The sequence below is a fragment of the Phallusia mammillata genome, chromosome 5 (assembly GCF_965637545.1).
Source record: "Phallusia mammillata chromosome 5, kaPhaMamm4.hap1.1, whole genome shotgun sequence".
In the NCBI taxonomy this organism is placed as follows: domain Eukaryota; kingdom Metazoa; phylum Chordata; class Ascidiacea; order Phlebobranchia; family Ascidiidae; genus Phallusia; species Phallusia mammillata.
Genome location: NC_137256.1, coordinates 5821913 through 5839471, shown reverse-complemented (window position 1 = coordinate 5839471; position 17559 = coordinate 5821913). Strand labels below are relative to the sequence as shown.

Sequence of the window (17559 nt, the reverse complement as noted above, 5' to 3'; positions counted from 1 at the left end):
AACATGTCTATATATCGTAAAGGAAAAGTAATAATTTCTCCCCTTCTGATGCAATAATTCACTGAAGTTCAAATAAGGCTAATGCTGCATTAAAGTTGCTTTCTTAACTGAAGTAGCTTTGCTGGTGTAAAAATAAATAGGTTTGGAAAACTTTGCACTCTTTGGCATTACTTTTGGATTTTATTAAACACTGACAAACACAACAAACACAACAAACAATAAATTGAGCTAACACTGGAAAGAATAGTCAAGACCCATCAAGCAACGTCTGAACTGCCCCACAAATTCAAGAGCTTTAGAAGGGCTGGGGACTTCCGTCTTTGCTATCCCACTTCTTTTTCATGATCTCGTTGCCGTCTTCAGAAATCATGCGTTGTCCAGTTGCATAGCCGGATACCACATTCGGGTAGAAACCCACTGATTGGTCACTTGCGTCGCCACGACAACTCAACGGTGACACAATGGTTGCTGTTGCAAGACTAATGGACCCAGTACATCGTTTTAAATCCTGTAAATTGAAAGTAACAAAACAATGTTACTGACAAGGAATGTTAATGGAAAATGATGTCAGAACTCTACTGAGTTGTAAAATTGTAAAAACGGCTGGGCTTTTCGGGTCTGGTTCAGGGTTTGAAAACAGGCCAGGTACATGCCTCAGCTGTAAATGTGGCATATTTGCGTCGCAAGTTTACTTTTTCGGATGATACGTAAGATGTGTGGTGATTTGTTGCAAACAATCTTACTATACGTGAATCTTTGGCAAATTGATACATTTGGTAAACTAAGCTTTGGGACCTAATTGGGTTATTGACTTTTGGCCGTGTTCGTGCCCAAAAGTTGGACACGCTTACAGCTATGTCCACCTGTATTCCCTTTATGTGAAAATTATTCTTTCGGCAGTTCTCTTTCGAAAAACATTACAAAAAGTGATATTACTTTTAACTTGACTAAACCAAAAAGCTTGTTTATCGGGCCTTCTAGGTAAAACCGCGCTATGTACCAGACAGCTGTAACCGCCGCTCTCATGTGCTCTTGTGGTTTTGCTGCGAGCAACGCATTCTCTGAGGCCGGAACCCATTTGGACGAAGACCAAGTCTGGCGCCAAAATTTCTTGCCGAATCAGTAACTTAATCCATGTCATGATATGCTTTTTAGTAAAAGTTGACTCACCTCCATAACAAATGTAGGCGGGCAATCGTACCAGAAAGTCGATGTTGAACGTTTGCAAGTACTTTTTGACAGCTCGACCGTTACTGCACATTCGTTCTCATCGTTGCCCTGCAAAATTAAATGTAAAAAAAATCTGGTTTAACTGTATGTAGGTTTACCTGTATTATACCCATACCTGTTAGGCTGCTATTATATATGCAAATGATTTACTATAACAAAGTTTTCTGACAGTTTCTTTATTCATGCTACTTTTTTGATTTGTGTCAAATGTTCATGCACAAAAAAAATCTGTTTTCTAAATTTATGTAAGGATTTTGGTGCGCGATTTTAGAAGTATATTTCTTGCTTTGAACAGCACAATTAGAGATTAGGTTTCTGATAATACGACATTGACTATGTAGAAATCACATGTGGCATGATTTGTAAGGCCATGCAATTCTGGTATAATTTTCCGAAGGTCTGCAGACAAAATTAGCCCCTCCAAACCATAGGGTTATATGGTGAAAACCCATTTTTAATTTTTTCTCTGTGATTTTCCCAACACAATGGAAAAAAACCTTGTTTGCCATATAAACCATAAAGCCGACTTACTTTGCACTGTACGACGGCTGTTCCAGCTTTGACGTGCAGAAGTGCGTTGCTGGTGGTAACGCGGTTGTATTCTGACACCAGCAGATCGACAAGAGCTTTCGATACGAGCTTTTGACAACCTGCAATTCAAAGGGTCGTTTTTTTAAGAGTTTCAATCTTGGCTGTACTTAAAATTGTCAGCGCTCAAATAGGCACCAACAGTCTTAAGGTTATAACACAGCAATAAAAACCGGCTTTACCACTTACTTGCATAAGATTCGTTTGGAATTGACATGGCAGCATAACCAGGGTTGGGCGCTTCGATAACGTATCTTCCTTCAGTTAAAATAAGACCAATGCTTAACACGCAGAAAACCTGTATTAGACCCATCTTTCTCATACAAAGTGTATTCAAAGTCGAAAATTTATCTTTGATACAACTGTAAGTATAGAAGACTGTGATACATCCAATCTTGCTATGCCCTTATATAGGCCACCCTCGATTTTGAAAGGACCCATTTTCTCACATTTTTTTATTCGCGGATAGAGCGAGACTGTAATTAAGTATCACGTGATCACGGCCCCTTCGCTAATTTGCGGTTATTAGGATTTGATTCTCACATTATCGTTGCCAAATCTCATGCAGGCCGCGTCACTCTTTCGATGCATTATTGAACAGGGGCCAACGACCCATACACCTTCTGTGCAATGTAACCCTTTGGATGACGGTTGTCCCTATCCCAAAAGATCGTAAATTTGACGTCATCTTATACGTAGTTGTGCGTACTTATGACGTATTTTATATTTGCATTTTTCCCATAAATGTCACAAAAATATGTTGCACTTAATAAAACTAAATATGGGCCTAAGAATGTTGTTGGTCGTTTTCAATGTGCCTTAGTCAAAACTTTCGCACTTCAAATGTGTTCTGTTGAAACGATGGCTAATGGTGGCTTTAATAATGATTGACATGTTCAATATTTGGACTTTTTGCAGTGGGGTATTGATTTATTTGCGGCCAAGATGAATTAGTGTTAATTTCATTATATAGTCAAATAGACTAAAAGTTTCGACTAATTGATTTCATTGTTTGCAGGTTTGACTACTTGCACAAACGTCAGACGGGTGGAGCTGGTCAGTACGGCCGACTCATAGGATATATCGAGGTACGCCTATCCCGCTGTTAAGAAAAACACAAAATGAAAAAAATGTCTTGGAACTAAAAATATAGCATTTAAACTTGGGGTTTAAAGTAAGTCTGATGCCTGAGGGCGTGAATCCTAAAACAATTTGTAGATTCTGTAAATGTCCTACAAAATTATAACCAGTAAAATATTGTACTTGACCTCCACAAGATTAATATGAATATTAAACTTATTCTTGTACTGAAAGATTTGCCTAGTCCATATTTAATGCTATCTTCAAAACGTCATAGTATAAAAATACATCATGCACGCTACTAAAGCACGCTACTAAAGTATAAAAACCTAGATCTGTTTCATACACGCTATACTTTTTTTTATTTTATTTTTAAGTCGATATGTAAACCTTTTCATGTTTCAGGGTCTAAGTGGGGCTGACAATACAAAGTTGGAATTCGTTGATAAGACTTCGGGTACCAATGTGCCACAACAGTACATGAAATCAATTAAGAAGGTAGGGATTTCATTTTTCGTTTAATTTATCCAATCCAGGGTCGCTTTGTTCTGTTTGCACCCTACATTTTAGGCCTCAAACTATAAGCTCGAGCTAAAGAGATTTCAAGGCTTAATTAGGCTCGAAAGTTAAGTTTACCGAAAAACTGATTTGACAGACAGACCTCTATGAAGATGTATGAAGCCATCCATTATTCTATTGCATTGTTTAAAATAATGCCTTGCTTTCTGCGGAAAGTTGTTAGCACCCTCTGCGCATGCACGTTTGGTATTATAAAATTAAAATTATGACGCAAATGTGGCAAATTGTTCGTTTGGGGGCTTAATGTAAGTCATTTCAAAGTTTTAACCCGAGCTATTTGGTGCGTTTGGTGTCGAACTAAAACCTTTGTAGTCGTTTACTTAATGTTTTAGTAGCAATTTTTTTACATATCTTTGTCGGAATACAACAGGTGTAAAGACATGCAGAAAAAAAGTCGGTGAGCACGGAAAAAGTTTGTTTAATTATTCTTCCAATTTTTAAAATTTCTACAGGTGTTCAGTTTAATGCAAAACAACAGAAATTAATGCTGGTTAATAAATGCATGGTCATTAAATTGATTTTTTCGGAAACCAATGTCGTAATAAGAAACTCAGCATACGTTGGCTTTTGTTGTTTGTCTGTTTCTTACTTGTTGACAAAAGATGATTGATCATTCATCATCATCATTTTTCTTTCCCGCTTAATCCTTTTGAGGGTCGCGGGGGCAGCAGCTCAAGATTGAGCCTCCACACTTCACGGTCAGTCACCACTTCCTTCAGTTCATCCGGATAAATTCCCAAGCGATTCCAGGCCAGGCTTTTAACTTGATCTAACCATCGAGTTCGAGGTCGTCCAGTGGGCCGCTTCCCTTTTGGTTTTGAAAGATGATTGATCAAGCGTTTAATTATCTTTACGTTTTAGGCACTGGTTTTACAAATCTGCTGATATCATAACATCGAGTTATTAGTCATCGAGTCAACAGGCAGTCCTTTTTTGCTTAAAACTGTGAATAAACCAACACCTTTTCAAGAACTGTGTTGAAACTATTGCACAAATCTCTGTTTCAATTTATTAAACCAATGGTTCCCAACCGGGGAGGAATTGGGGAACTTGTGGGGAGGAATTTACCTCGAATTTTACACGTGATTTGCAAATAGACACCTTAGCTCTGGGAATATAACCTGTGAAGTTGATAAAATACCCAATAGTAAATGATCTTTGTATGGTTTAACATCTACTATGCAGTATATTAGGGAGAAATTAAAACGTTTTTAAATTGTTAAGGAAGGAAATCGTCAAAAATGGTTAGGGACCACTGTATTAAACTATAACAATATACTCGGATTTAGGGATTTCTGGAAGATTCCATGGATCAGGGAGTATACAGCGGGTCACCTATGGCCGGTGTTCGTGTGGTTTTATTGGACGGAGCAAGTCACATCGTCGATTCATCCGAACTGGCCTTTCGTATTTGCGCCAACGAAGCAGCCAAGCAAGGTCGGTTTCCTTTATTCTCTAAACCAGTCGATTGTAACCGAAAAGTGGTTTCATAATGAGATGCCAAAACAAGGCGTAAATGAGTCATGACTAAACGACCTAGACGTGAGTTTTGCTCTTCACTGCTAAGCACCTCAGCATTCCCGTCTGGTGTTTGCTAGTTGGTCAACTTTTTTTCCGAAAGTTGAACTTCAGACATTAGGAACGTGAGCTGTATAGAATCGCAACACGGATTACAGGCTAAAGATAATTTCAGTAAGCTATAGGCTCATTGAAGGCTCCATACCGAATCAGTCGGTTACCAAGCATTCATCACCATATGCCGTGACCGCTGGTCTGCATAGACGCTTCAGGGCTGATCCCAGTTATGAATTTCCTTTCATCTTAACTAAAGTATTTGTTTTTACGAAAGTTTTAGGATGCAGCAGACTAACAAATGACTTTTTTTCACAACACACCGTATGCTATAAACACAAAAAATATTGTTTTTAAACAACTGGTGTAAAAAGATCTTGTGCTTAGTTGCATTTTTCAACAAAAGAAACAAGCATGTTTTTTTGCTTTATTTGTTTCTCGTTTGTTGACAAAAGACAATTTATTGTGTTTTATTTTTTTTACCTTTTATGCAAAAAAGAAACAAGCAGTTTTTCCAATGGTTTTAGTTTCTACATATTATCCGAAAATTGACAAAACGCCTCAGTCGCTATAATTTAATGTTAATGCCATGTAAGTCTAAAATAGCTTTATATAATCCTTCTTCAAAACGAATTTCTTTCTTTTTTAGCTTTTACTTATGCCGAAAAAGCGATTCTTCAGCCTATAGTCAACGTGGAGGTGACAGGACCTATTGAATTCAGTCAAGTAGTAATGGCTGGTATCACGCAAAAGAAGGGGACTATATTGGAGCAGGATTTAGACGGTGATTACTTCACCCTTGTGTGTGACGTGGCCCTTAACGAAATGTTCGGATACGCTTCACAACTTCGGTCCCAGACGGAGGTGAGTTATCAGAAATGGGGTGAAATATTTGTGTTGTTTTGATGGGAGATTAGGGAATGGGATGCGTTGTCTGGTGGAACTAGGGTTATAAGCGGGTCTGTTCGAAACCCAAAAGTACAATCCCGAAAACAGACCCGAATCCGAAATGTGTTTTTTTAACAAAGCCCCCGTACCGAGCTAAAAATGAGTGAAATTACTAAACAAATGATGTGGTGTTTATAGTCAGGCCTGAACCTGGCCCAAAAAGCCCGACTAGACTTACAACTTGGGGTGAAACGGTTATGGTAGACACAACCGTCATCGATCACAAAATCGCTGGGTGATGATAAAGTCGATGCTGTTTTTGGACTATTTTTTGCGGTAGTTAAACAATTACTCTATCCCAAGCCTCTGCATCCTTCTCCACCCTAAATTTTTACATTAGTTTTCGGAAAACTTGGAGGTTATCTGTTTTGTTAATATTGCTATAACTAAGACACGAAGAAAGATGAATAGACACAAACAAATAAAATCATTAACTCCATTCAATGGCCAGATCGCGTAGTTAGGTATTCGGTACAAGCACAAGAAGAATCCTTTTATTCTTATTGGCATTAAAAAATGTAAATGTAAATTATAAAAAAATATAAAGAGGAAATATGTAAATTACAAAACAGACGAAGACCAAACCATAAACTACAAAAACATTTACCCGTACCATGTATTGTATGAACTAAAGTGCGTAATGTACCGACTACGTAATTGTCCAAAAAGCGCCCAGTGGAGGGCGCTATCGCACAGTTTGACAGCCCTAATCTAAATCAATCCCGTGTGCAGTAAGTTTTGGCACTGTTTTGATATCAATTAATCAGTTTGTAACAAAATTTTAAAACAAACATATCTTGTAGCAGTCTAAGCTAAACGTTTATGCAGCGACGTGTGTGGCTTTGTTGCACAATACTAAAAGATGTACCAAACGTTTAACTTTGCCCCATTAGCTAAGCCAGGGGTGGGCAAACTTTTCAGTGCAAGGGCCGCATTCAAAAGTTCTTAATCTCAAGGGGCCGCATAGTATTTCACCAACGACCGCCACTTGCTTGCTTGTTTTTTTTTTAATAACTGGTGTAAAGAATTAGGTTTATATCATTTAAAATTTCTTACTTGACGCATAACTTTAACTAAACTGAGCTAACTGTTTATGACGTCATAATCTGTATTGTGACGATTGCGGTGCCTGTTCTTTCGCATTGTTTGCACACAATAAGCGGATAAAAAGCCTGGAACATATGGTTACTAGGCTGGTAATCTTTTTTATATAGTCTCACGAAATCTGTTTTTAGCAGTTTCAAAATCAAAATATTTGGCAAAATAATTTTAGTTACGTCACCGCCGCCAGCACGTGTATTTCAACATACATGGTCACAGCCGCACAAACTCGTCTCCGCGGCTGCATGTGGCCGTACGGCCGCAGGTTGTGCACCCTCGATTGAGCCCAAAATATTAATATAGCATCCGCTATGTGCAAATACGTCTGTTGTCACTGAAATTACTGGACAAACGTTGGTTGAAACGCCACAATTGCATTGTTTCAAAATAAACAAGCATTTGTTGCAACATAGGCTACATTACGACTTTTTGTTGATAAATTCTTGCGCCAACATTAAACAAAGCGAGCCGCTTTTAGTATCCATTTTTAGGTAGTTTGCGGGTCAGTGTTAACGATTCTAAAGCCGTGTTTAATGTCCGTTTGCAAAGTATTGCAACGACCTAAACTTGATCCAATGTGAACAAAGTTTTGGCATCAACAGTGCAAAGTGGGCTGTGTTTGAAAACGTGAATCGCTTTTACTTTTATTTACCTTTATCGAACCAAGAAATTGTGTCAAGTGACGATTTGCAAAATAACATGGCAGAAACAACAGGCTAAAGCACGCAAAAAGTATCTGTGTTTAGTTCCAAAGTAAGTATGGTATGGGTACAGATACTGCACATGGTATAGGTATCGGCAAGTCGCACCCCCGGTATTTTTTAAAACTCTGCGGCTGTGCTCATAATACTATTCAGCGTTACTAACATTCTCTTTAATATTTACTAACATTTGGCGGGCCGCATGAATTCCTCTGCCGGGCCGCATGCGGCCCGCGGGCCGTAGTTTGCCCACCCCTGAGCTAAGCGGAGAGGTAGATTCAGCTTTTTTTCGGATGAGATTAAGCTTGCAACGTTTTGACCTATCAACATAGTAACATAAGCATAATCAGTTCGATCGGATACTATTGTTTGTCTTTTTTATCTTAACATTTACTCAGCAAGCATTCAGATTTACGAGTAGACAGAATTGATGTACGCTTTGCTGTTCAAAATCGTGAATGATTGCCAAATCACGTGTTCAATATTGCAAACCTTTAATGTGGTGGGGCGAAAATTTACAAAGATCCATTGGCGTTAAAAATAAATTAAACCTAACTTGAAAGGAAAAGCGCCTTTAATTATTAACAAAAAGGATTTACTACAGTTTGTAGGTTAAAAAATATTTGTCGGTATTTTTTTCTTTTGCGCAAAGTCCTGCAACAAACAATACAAGAAATATTTACAAGTAAAACGTACTTTTTATTTCCAATTATTGATTGAATTGATGATTAAAATTTATGGAGAAGTTATACTATAACGTAAGAACTCACATGAGACAAAGTTTGCTAAAGTTGATAGGTGGCGCAACGAACATTTAAAAATCTGTACTCTTTACGCCATCTATTGGTATTTTCAACTTTTTCAGTTTGGAGTTTAGAGCTTCTTTTTGCCAATGAAATGTGTAATGTGACGCGTTTACGTGTTTACAGCTTTTCATTTTTGGTTTAACTATTATTATTTTCCATTTGTATTGCCTATCGTTCGGTCGCAGCAAATAGGCAGTTAAGTTTCCAATGCAAGCAAACCTGAATTTGCTTTCAAAGCGCAAACAATTGCTTGGCGACAATAAAAAAGCAACGAGGTTTGGTGGTTTACAGGGCAAAGGGGAATACAGCATGGAATTCGCCTACTACAGCAGGTGCCCCGAGGACTTGGAAGAAAAACTCGCCCGTGCTTATCAAGATTCCCTTGTACAAGATGCCACAAAGAAAACCAAAAAGCGGCGATAAGGTTTACCAGCCGCAATGTCGTTCTTATCTTCGATGTCTGTATGAAATATTGTAGGCAATTTGCTTTCGTTATGATATTGCCCCGAGTTCGGTTTTGCCTTGCTCTTAAAGTGTGTTTTCTATTCAATGTTTTTGCTTATGCGGAAACAGATTATCATGCGTTGTCTTCAGACAATAAATGTTCCACAAATTTTGTTTTGTATCAAGTCAGTAATAAGATAAAGTTCTGAGGGTTTAAAGCCAATTCTCGTATATAATGCCTATATATATATATATATATATATATATATATACATAATTAATACCTATGTCTCAATTATAATGCATTTGGTGACCAAGCCTGTAAAAGAGTCCGATACTGTTTAGTTCAAACACTCTTAGCAATGCATTTTGAGGCTCTTTTGGCGCAAATATGAATGTATGACATATCCTAATTAACGTTATTAAGCAGGGGTGATTTATTTGATTATATCGGTTGTGCGGGCCGCGGAGACGCTTAAAATTCTAATATACTGGAAAACGAGTCCAATTATTATATATTTTTGAGCAGATCAATGCGCCCGGTTCTATTTTTCGACCTGAAAATAATGTAATTAGCTAGAATTAAATGCAAATTTTTCTTGTTAACTCAATATAGGCATATTTGGTTTCCAACAAAGTAAAATCACTTTGCGTTTTTTTAAAGGTGCGGCCCGCAACCTAATCATGATAATGGTATTTGACCTCACAGTGACGTAGGTTGCACACCCCTGTTATAAAGTAAAGTACTTTTACCATTGTGGCGTTAAAAAATGCTGAAAATCACATTGCAATTCACGTTATCTCAAATTATACCACAAGCGACGGGCATCTGGAGTTTATCTGGATTTTAGAAGATGCCGCCACTTGTTTGTGACGATCAAACCCCGCTTTCGGCAGCTCTGTAAACATCGGCCGGCATGTACAGGCCCGTTTGTCGTGTCGGTCAGCGCCTGCAACGTGCATTGGTTAATAATTGGCTAAAGCAAACCCTGCACACCACGTTGCGACTAGAACTGCGTTTTTTCTGCGTTTTCAATTTGCACAAGACCTTGCGACCCTCGTTTTATTTGTTGTTGAACTGTCTTCATTGATAACATTGGGCTTAGTTGGTTCGAGTTCGGCTAAGTTATGGCCACTCCGGAGAGTTCAACTTCTGCTGGCGATGAAAATGTTGCACGCCACAGCGAAAGCATTCAAATACAGGTAAGGTAAATTGTGATTGTATTGTGTATTTTGGTTTTACTTTTTGACGTGTTTAGGAACTTCCCGCGGCTACAGTCGGTAGTAAATTGTTGAAAGAAAAGCAGGATGACACGTCGAAGACTTTCATCAAAATTACCGCGATTGCAGTGGGGGTTGGGGCGCTTTTGTTGGTGATCATCCTACCAGTCTACTTCGAAGTTATAGGTAAAACCCTGTATATAATCGCTTTGTGACCTTTTTCCTCCCAAGTCAGCTGTGTGTTATTTGCAAGTGATAATATTGAATTGGCGGTTAAGTAAGTATCATTATATCGTTTGAAACATCACCTCACGAATCAAAACAGTTAGTTTTCAGTGTGCAAAAGAAGATTTCTTGCAAACAAATTTACGTTGTTAATGTTGTTGAGTTTCTTGTTAAGAAGTGTAGCAATGCTCTTCTTGCCACCACACATCTGTAAAAATCACTTCTTGTTTGCTTTAAACAGCAAAGTGGATTTCTTAAGGAATTGCAGCTATAGTTTGCTCTATTTCATTTTTTAGTTAAAATATTGAAATCTTGTTTGAAAACTTCTTTGTCGTTTAAGACTATCCCTATGCAGAAGTGCTTTAACTTTAAACTTACCGTTTGTCTAGCTGTCGAAGGCTCGGAAAATGTTGAAGGTGGTCCTGTTGAGCCAACACCGGTGCCTGACAGCCAACGATTCAACTGTATTCCAGAAGGAGGTGCAACGAAACCAGAATGTGAAAATAGAGGGTATGTTTTATATTGGTTTTGATAAATGAGCGTACTGTGACAGTTTGTTAACCTAGCATGTCCAAAACGTTCTAAATGTTACATAAATACGAAAACAAAAACTAAATTGAACAACATTATACGTTCGCTGATATAAGCTATTCTGTACAACGTAGATGTATTTGGTCCCCATCACAATCAAATGAGGCCGCACCATCTTGTTTCTATGGCGACGGCGATGGCTACCAGAGAACCGGATATTTGACGACCCCAACAGGATTTATTGTAAACCTGGCGAGGACAAAGGCTGCAGCATCCCCATATGGAGTAGAGTTTGACAAGTTGACCGTAGAAATTACAAGAATTACCAAGGAAAAACTTCGCGTTCGAGTAAGTTGCCATTTTTACAACCTGCCAAGTGATTAAACCATTGGGGTTTAAAAGTTACTTAAATATCGTGTGTTTTACTTTAGATTTATCCTGAAGAGAAACGATTTGAAGTCCCGTGGAATCACGAAGCATCTGATGGAGTATGGGAAACCGAAGCCCTGTACAGTGTTCATGTCACAAGCACCCCTGGTGGCTTGTTTTCGTTTCAAATTATCCGGAAAGACACATCCACTGTAATGTAAGTAAAAGTAATTTTGCAGAAATATTACCTTGGGTCAGCTTTGAAGCCATTTGCGGTAGCGCCAAGTAAAAGAATGACAGTTTGATGAGTTTAAAGACCTGATTTAAAACCCGAAAATGATTGTAAAAGAGTCTGCTTATACTTGTAAACGTGCTGAATTATTGACACAGCTATAAGCAGGACTGACACACCGTTTTTCTTTCTAAGATTTTCCCTTTTCATGGCCGACGTGTTAGTAAATATGACTATCCTTATGCCTAAGTATATTGACTCTAGTTTCAACAACGTTTAGCAGATGTTTGTTAGCATGTTTTGCGACCTAATATATTAAAAAAAAACAAATTTGTATACAACACAAGAAAAGAATACTGTTGGCGTTATTAGCACAGTAACTTGCTAAATTGGTTTATGATAGCAGTTTTTCTGTGAAAATTAAGCGTTTGACACAGTAAAAATCAAAATAAATAATTTGAAATAAGTTGGTACATTGTGATGTTTTCGTTAAATTGTTTGTCTTATCTTTCTAAATCTCTTACCGGTTGTCCTTATATTTACGTTTATGTTTCTATATGGCAACCCTTTACCGGCGCGCTAGCCGTACTTAGTTTTTTGGACATTTTTGAATCTAATTTCGTTTCAAAATTTTCACAGTTTAAAACTTTGAATAGCGATGATGTTGGCAGCAATAAGCCAAAATTCAGCAAGTTTTTGTCTTACAAACCATTTTTTACCATTTTTAGCTTCGACACTTCCGTGGGCAAACTCATGTTCGCTGATCAGTTTATTCAAATCTCAACTAAACTACCTTCGGAATATCTTTACGGATTTGGTGAACATATGCATGAGACGTGGAAACACGACATGAACTGGAAATCATACGGAATGTTCTCTAGAGATCAAGGAGTTGGTGTAAGTAAAATTTTGTATGTCTTAAGACCTGCAGTGACATTTTTTTAATCTGTGCCTTGCTTTATGAGAATGCTTGAAAAACTGGCTTGGTTAAGTATAAGGCCTTCAATAGGCATTGCATACTATGATTTATATATGAGTGTGCCGTGATTGCTGGTCTGCATCAACGTTGATGAAGCGTACGCTTCAGGGCTAATTTTATGTCTTAAGTCCTACATTCACTGCATTTAATCATAATATTATAGCATTGTACTCGTGATAACCTGCATGAAATACAAACATTTGACATAGGTAAGATTATATAGTTTAAATACGAGAGTTTGAGTTGGCGAGAAGGGTTTGAATCTCTGATATTTTGTGTTGTATATGTAATGTTGCAGACAGTGCACACTGTTTCGACCTATAAGGTCTAATCAGTGCAGCTGGTGATAAGACGTTGGTTACGGCACTCCGGCTTGTTTGACCTTACAGGCTGAAAGCCATGTCTTAAAATGTTATAGCTTGAAATTTCAAAAATATACCGTTTCGAAGTTAAAAACTTTTGACTATTTATTTGTAGCCGAATTCAAACTTGTATGGGGTTCATCCATTCTACATGTGCATGGAGGGAGACGGAAATGCCCATGGCGTTTTATTTTTGAACAGCAACGCTCAAGGTTCATCTTTATATTTGTTTAATAATTCACTTACACTTTGTTTGCAAGTACATATTTGTCGTTGCTATTTGAGAATGATTCATCCATTCCATATTTAAACAAATTCTAGCCAACTTGTTGTTGTTTTATTTGTTTTTCGCGTTTGTTTTTACTTATTGCTCCTTTGTACATATTGTGCTTTTTACATTCGATAGAGCTACTAACACCATAACTTACGTCAGCCGCACATTTAGCTAAATTTCGCTAGGGGCAAAGAGCTGAATTATGAGTTTAGTAGCCAAAAAGAAGATGGTTGGGGGTAAGTTTTTGAAAAGTAAGCATTACGTTTTGAAATATTGAGTTTTTAATAATAATACCATACCCCAATCTTAATAGCCCTAACCGTCAGCTTTTTTGGAGATATACCCCTTTAAATTGGTCTTCATGCTCTTTGCCCCACTTATCGAAATTTGGTTAAATATGCGGTTGACATGGTTATGGTGTTAGTATATATTCGTTTCTGTTCAAGTAAATGGCAGAGATTCAACCATCAAGTAACTGACAGTCTAAAAAAATGTAAATAAAGATTTATTTTTTGCCTCTTGTACAGATGTAACATTACAGCCTACTCCTGCACTTACCTACCGAACGATCGGAGGAATTCTTGACATGTACATGTTTGTGGGGCCAACACCAGAACAGGTCATCCAGCAATATACTGCCACCATCGGACGACCCTACATGCCCCCGTATTGGGCTCTTGGCTTCCAGCTGTCTCGCTATGGTTACGGAAGTCTGGATAAACTGAAGAAAGTTGTTGATCGGAATCTTGCCGCAGATTACCCATACGTAAGCAAATGTTATATTCTGTTTTAAACTGGTACAGGGAACTAACTGGTATTTATGGGTCCCCTTCTATGAAGGGGACACATATTGTTTTTGTCCGTATTTTTTTTTCGTTTTTCTTTTTTTTCTTTTTTTCTTTTTTCTGTCTAACGCTAGTTTGTTAAACGCGTTTGGTCAAGAAAGAGTGCTCCAAATTTAATAAAATTTACACAAATGTTAGTTATTAATCCAAATTTGATCCTCCTGAAGTTTGACCCCGAATGACCCAGCGGTTCACCCGCAGGCCCCCAAAACGTATTTTTTTAAAACGGCTGTACTGACTAAAGTACATCATCTAGGAGTTATGTGCTCTGTTGGTTGGTGCAATGTGAGGTTTTCTAAAGAATTTTCCAATTTTTTATTGGATTTACCCATTTTTCATCCCTATAACCCCGAAATAATCGTCACCCCTTAAATCCTGAAATAATCTTTTTTGGTTTTAGGCCAGAAATACAAGGCCTAATGTGCTGAAATTTCAAACAATTGTTTGCAGTAGTTTACTCGTTTAGTATTCAAAAATTTGCCGTAATCGGCCAAATAACGACTTTCACAGCCCATAGTTTGTGCACACTGTCAGTCAGACAGAAGTCCCAAGGGAGTCATTCACGATTAAAACGGTTTAGTGCAGAGCGGGAGGGATCAGCTTGACGTCCGGACAGACGTTCTTTTCGGTGATTAGAAATCAGCTGTTTTTTTTGTCCTTAAGAATCTAAAAATCACCGCAACATTTGTTTACCGTAAATCCGCACAAACATGCGTGTGGGGACCCATTAGTTTTTGTTTACAAAAACAATCATATGTGTAGATCAAATGATGTGTATAGTAAACTGGTACATATCGTATAGAATATATAAAATGGAAGTATATCAGAAAGCCACCCTTCTAGTTTTAACTGGCTTTAACTGGTACAGAGTTTAACCTATATTGGTCCAATGTTCTGTCAATAGTCAAAAGATCATCTAAGTTTTAACGGCCGGTTTATAACTTTAGAAGAACGACCGGACTTTTAAAATTCTACTTTAGGCATGCAGTTTTAAGTTTATGGCTATGTTTGATGGTGTTTGTTTGGTCAAAATTGATTTTTGTCAATGCAAATAAATTTACTTTTATTTTGCAGGACGTCCAATACTCAGATATAGACTACATGGATAGGCAATTGGATTTCACCATTAACCAAACCACCTATAGCGGTCTTGAAGACTTCGTCAGAGATCTGAAGGCTACACACAAAATGCGGTTAGTACTTTTTTAAGCTCTAGAACAGCGGTTCCCAATCTTTCTTGTGCTGTGACCCCTTGATAACATTTGCCAAGTTAAAAAAAAATTTCTCCAGCGGTTTCCCAAAATTCCCGTTTAAGCAAATATGGCTATTTTTTGGTATTTAAATGAAACACTTGCGGTCTCTTAAAACTACTTAGCGGTCACCCAAACCAAACCTTTTAAAAAAAACCTGTCAATGGGTTTATTTTATTGGGGCTAGGGCCTAGGAGTTCATGGCCTAAAACTAGTTGGGAACCATACCTTAGGCGACCCTTGGCAAATTGTCAGGCGACGCCAGTTGGGGTCCGACCCACAGGTTGGGAACCGCTGCTCAAGAAAGATTTAAAAAATCGTTTTTCAATTGTTCCGAATCCACAACCGTGCTTAAAATACCACTACAGAACCATGTTTACTCTAAACACATGGTAGACGCTTACACACATTTTATATGAAGAAAAGTCATTATGTTGTAAATATTGTCATAAACCTGTTTGCTTGATTAAGTACCCTCTGGGACTGGGTCATGAGTAGGTAAATGGTTTGGAACAGTCGGGGCCTGATATTTTATAGGCAAGGGTCCCTGAAAGGCTAAATACGACCGTATTAGTGCCCACCTAACCGAATGGCGATTGATATATAACTAATTGGTAACAATACCAAAACGTGTTTGATTGCAGCTAATGTGGCCAAACATTTGAAAAATAGCTTTGGCACGACATTTTCGTTTTCGTTGCAAGAAGCATTGTAAATAAAACGCTGCATGAATAATTAAACCAAATCGTATTTTTGTATGCTGTTATTTCCCAAACAAAAATTTTGTGTGTGAAAATTAGTTTGCAAAGTCAAGGCTACAACTTTAATATTGTATATTGCAAATGTTCAAAGGTACATCATTATACTTGATCCTGCTATCAGCGGCAACGAAACCGCCGGAACGTATCCCCCATTCGACCTTGGCAAGGAAAACAACGTCTTTATTCGCACTCCGTCAAACGAAATTGCGTTTGGCAAAGTTTGGCCCGATATTCCAGGAGTGTACGTGAATACTTCTTACGATTGGGACTATCAGACAGAGGTAGGCTATGTACATCATTAGCTGATAAAATAAAAAGCGCGACATACATATGTTTGCGGATGTTACATAGTGATGCACAACGCTAAAGACAACATGGTACACAATTTTTTTATAGTTGGCGTCGGCGATAAATGGAGTGATTTTATGTCTAAGTACCAATGACCTAATATTGACAGCAAGAACATATCCACAAGGTTATAACTTTTTTTACGCACTTTTATTAAGCGTTACGTCAGTGATTCTCAACCTTTTTGTGGTGACGTACCACTTAAGGTTACGTATCGTTTTCGCGTACCACCCATATATGCTTAGAATGAATCTAACACAATAAAGAGCTCAACGCAATAATGCACATCTACAAATGCTTGCTTTCCATCAGCCGATTGTTGCGAGGCAAAACTTCAATTTACACAGTATTTCCTAAATCATGTTTTAGCTTCAAAAATTGTACAAAAAGAATTTAAAATCCAATTGAAGCAATGCGCTTTTTGCACTTGCAGTACACCCAATTACCATTCAAGACATTTGTTTATCAAAATTTTCTTGCGTCATATAAATTCAATTTGGTGGCAATAATCACTTCCACTTATTTGTGTATGTTGCTAAGACTATGAATAAAATTGCCCACACAACTTTTTGTGGTAATAATTACAAAGTCTGTCTGGAAAAGTTTTTTTTACCATCCATGTACGAGTAAATTGTGTTTGCGATTCTTGCATGTTTCAAACACCCAATTATTTTCAATGTTTAGAATTACAGAGCACACGCGGCCTTTCCGGATTTCAGTCTAGATATAACCAAAGAATGGTGGACGAATCTTACCGTAGACTTTTACAAACGGATTGAATTCGACGGGTTGTGGATAGTAAGAGATTGTTTTCAAAAAAATTTGTTGGGAGTCATTCACGATTTAATTCACGCCTTTGTGATTTTACAATTTAAATGTTGCAGGATATGAATGAACCTGCAAGTTTTGTACACGGTTCAGTTAATGGATGTCCTGATGAGAAATATGATCAGCCGCTTCCTTATCATCCAAGTACGTTCGGAAAATGTTTTTTCACTTTATCACAGCAAATAATCAAACAAATTAAGCAAAGAAGTAAACGCAACAAACGTGTAAACGAAAAATATTTTATACACAGTGGTTTTCAATCTAGGGTTTAGGAGGTTCCATACT

At 37.7% G+C, this 17559-nt stretch overlaps 3 protein-coding genes across 3 annotated transcripts in view; 2 read left to right on the top strand and 1 right to left on the bottom strand.

The window, feature by feature from the left end:
- LOC145228280 (elongation factor G, mitochondrial-like) overlaps positions 1–9207 on the top strand; it is a 48892-nt gene extending 39685 nt beyond the window's left edge. Inside the window, exons 13-17 of the mRNA XM_080093288.1 lie at positions 2837–2906; positions 3304–3396; positions 4767–4914; positions 5699–5913; positions 8897–9207. Of these exons, the coding sequence (XP_079949414.1) occupies positions 2837–2906; positions 3304–3396; positions 4767–4914; positions 5699–5913; positions 8897–9028 (658 nt within the window). The 3' untranslated portion in view covers positions 9029–9207. The remainder of the gene's footprint in view (positions 1–2836; positions 2907–3303; positions 3397–4766; positions 4915–5698; positions 5914–8896) is intronic.
- LOC145228281 (uncharacterized) lies at positions 161–2193 on the bottom strand. Its single transcript, XM_080093289.1, has 4 exons — positions 2008–2193; positions 1762–1880; positions 1171–1278; positions 161–508 (listed from the first exon to the last, which is right to left on the bottom strand). The coding sequence occupies exons 1-4, from the start codon at positions 2138–2140 to the stop codon at positions 296–298; spliced, it is 573 nt and encodes a 190-aa protein (XP_079949415.1). The 5' UTR covers positions 2141–2193; the 3' UTR covers positions 161–295.
- Positions 9208–10152: 945 nt separating the features above from the next.
- LOC145229059 (sucrase-isomaltase, intestinal-like) overlaps positions 10153–17559 on the top strand; it is a 34902-nt gene continuing 27495 nt past the window's right edge. The window contains exons 1-12 of the mRNA XM_080094313.1: positions 10153–10252; positions 10309–10456; positions 10885–11005; positions 11161–11374; positions 11458–11612; positions 12356–12524; positions 13084–13180; positions 13770–14008; positions 15162–15280; positions 16190–16379; positions 17131–17244; positions 17331–17418. Of these exons, the coding sequence (XP_079950439.1) occupies positions 10178–10252; positions 10309–10456; positions 10885–11005; positions 11161–11374; positions 11458–11612; positions 12356–12524; positions 13084–13180; positions 13770–14008; positions 15162–15280; positions 16190–16379; positions 17131–17244; positions 17331–17418 (1729 nt within the window). The 5' untranslated portion in view covers positions 10153–10177. The remainder of the gene's footprint in view (positions 10253–10308; positions 10457–10884; positions 11006–11160; positions 11375–11457; positions 11613–12355; positions 12525–13083; positions 13181–13769; positions 14009–15161; positions 15281–16189; positions 16380–17130; positions 17245–17330; positions 17419–17559) is intronic.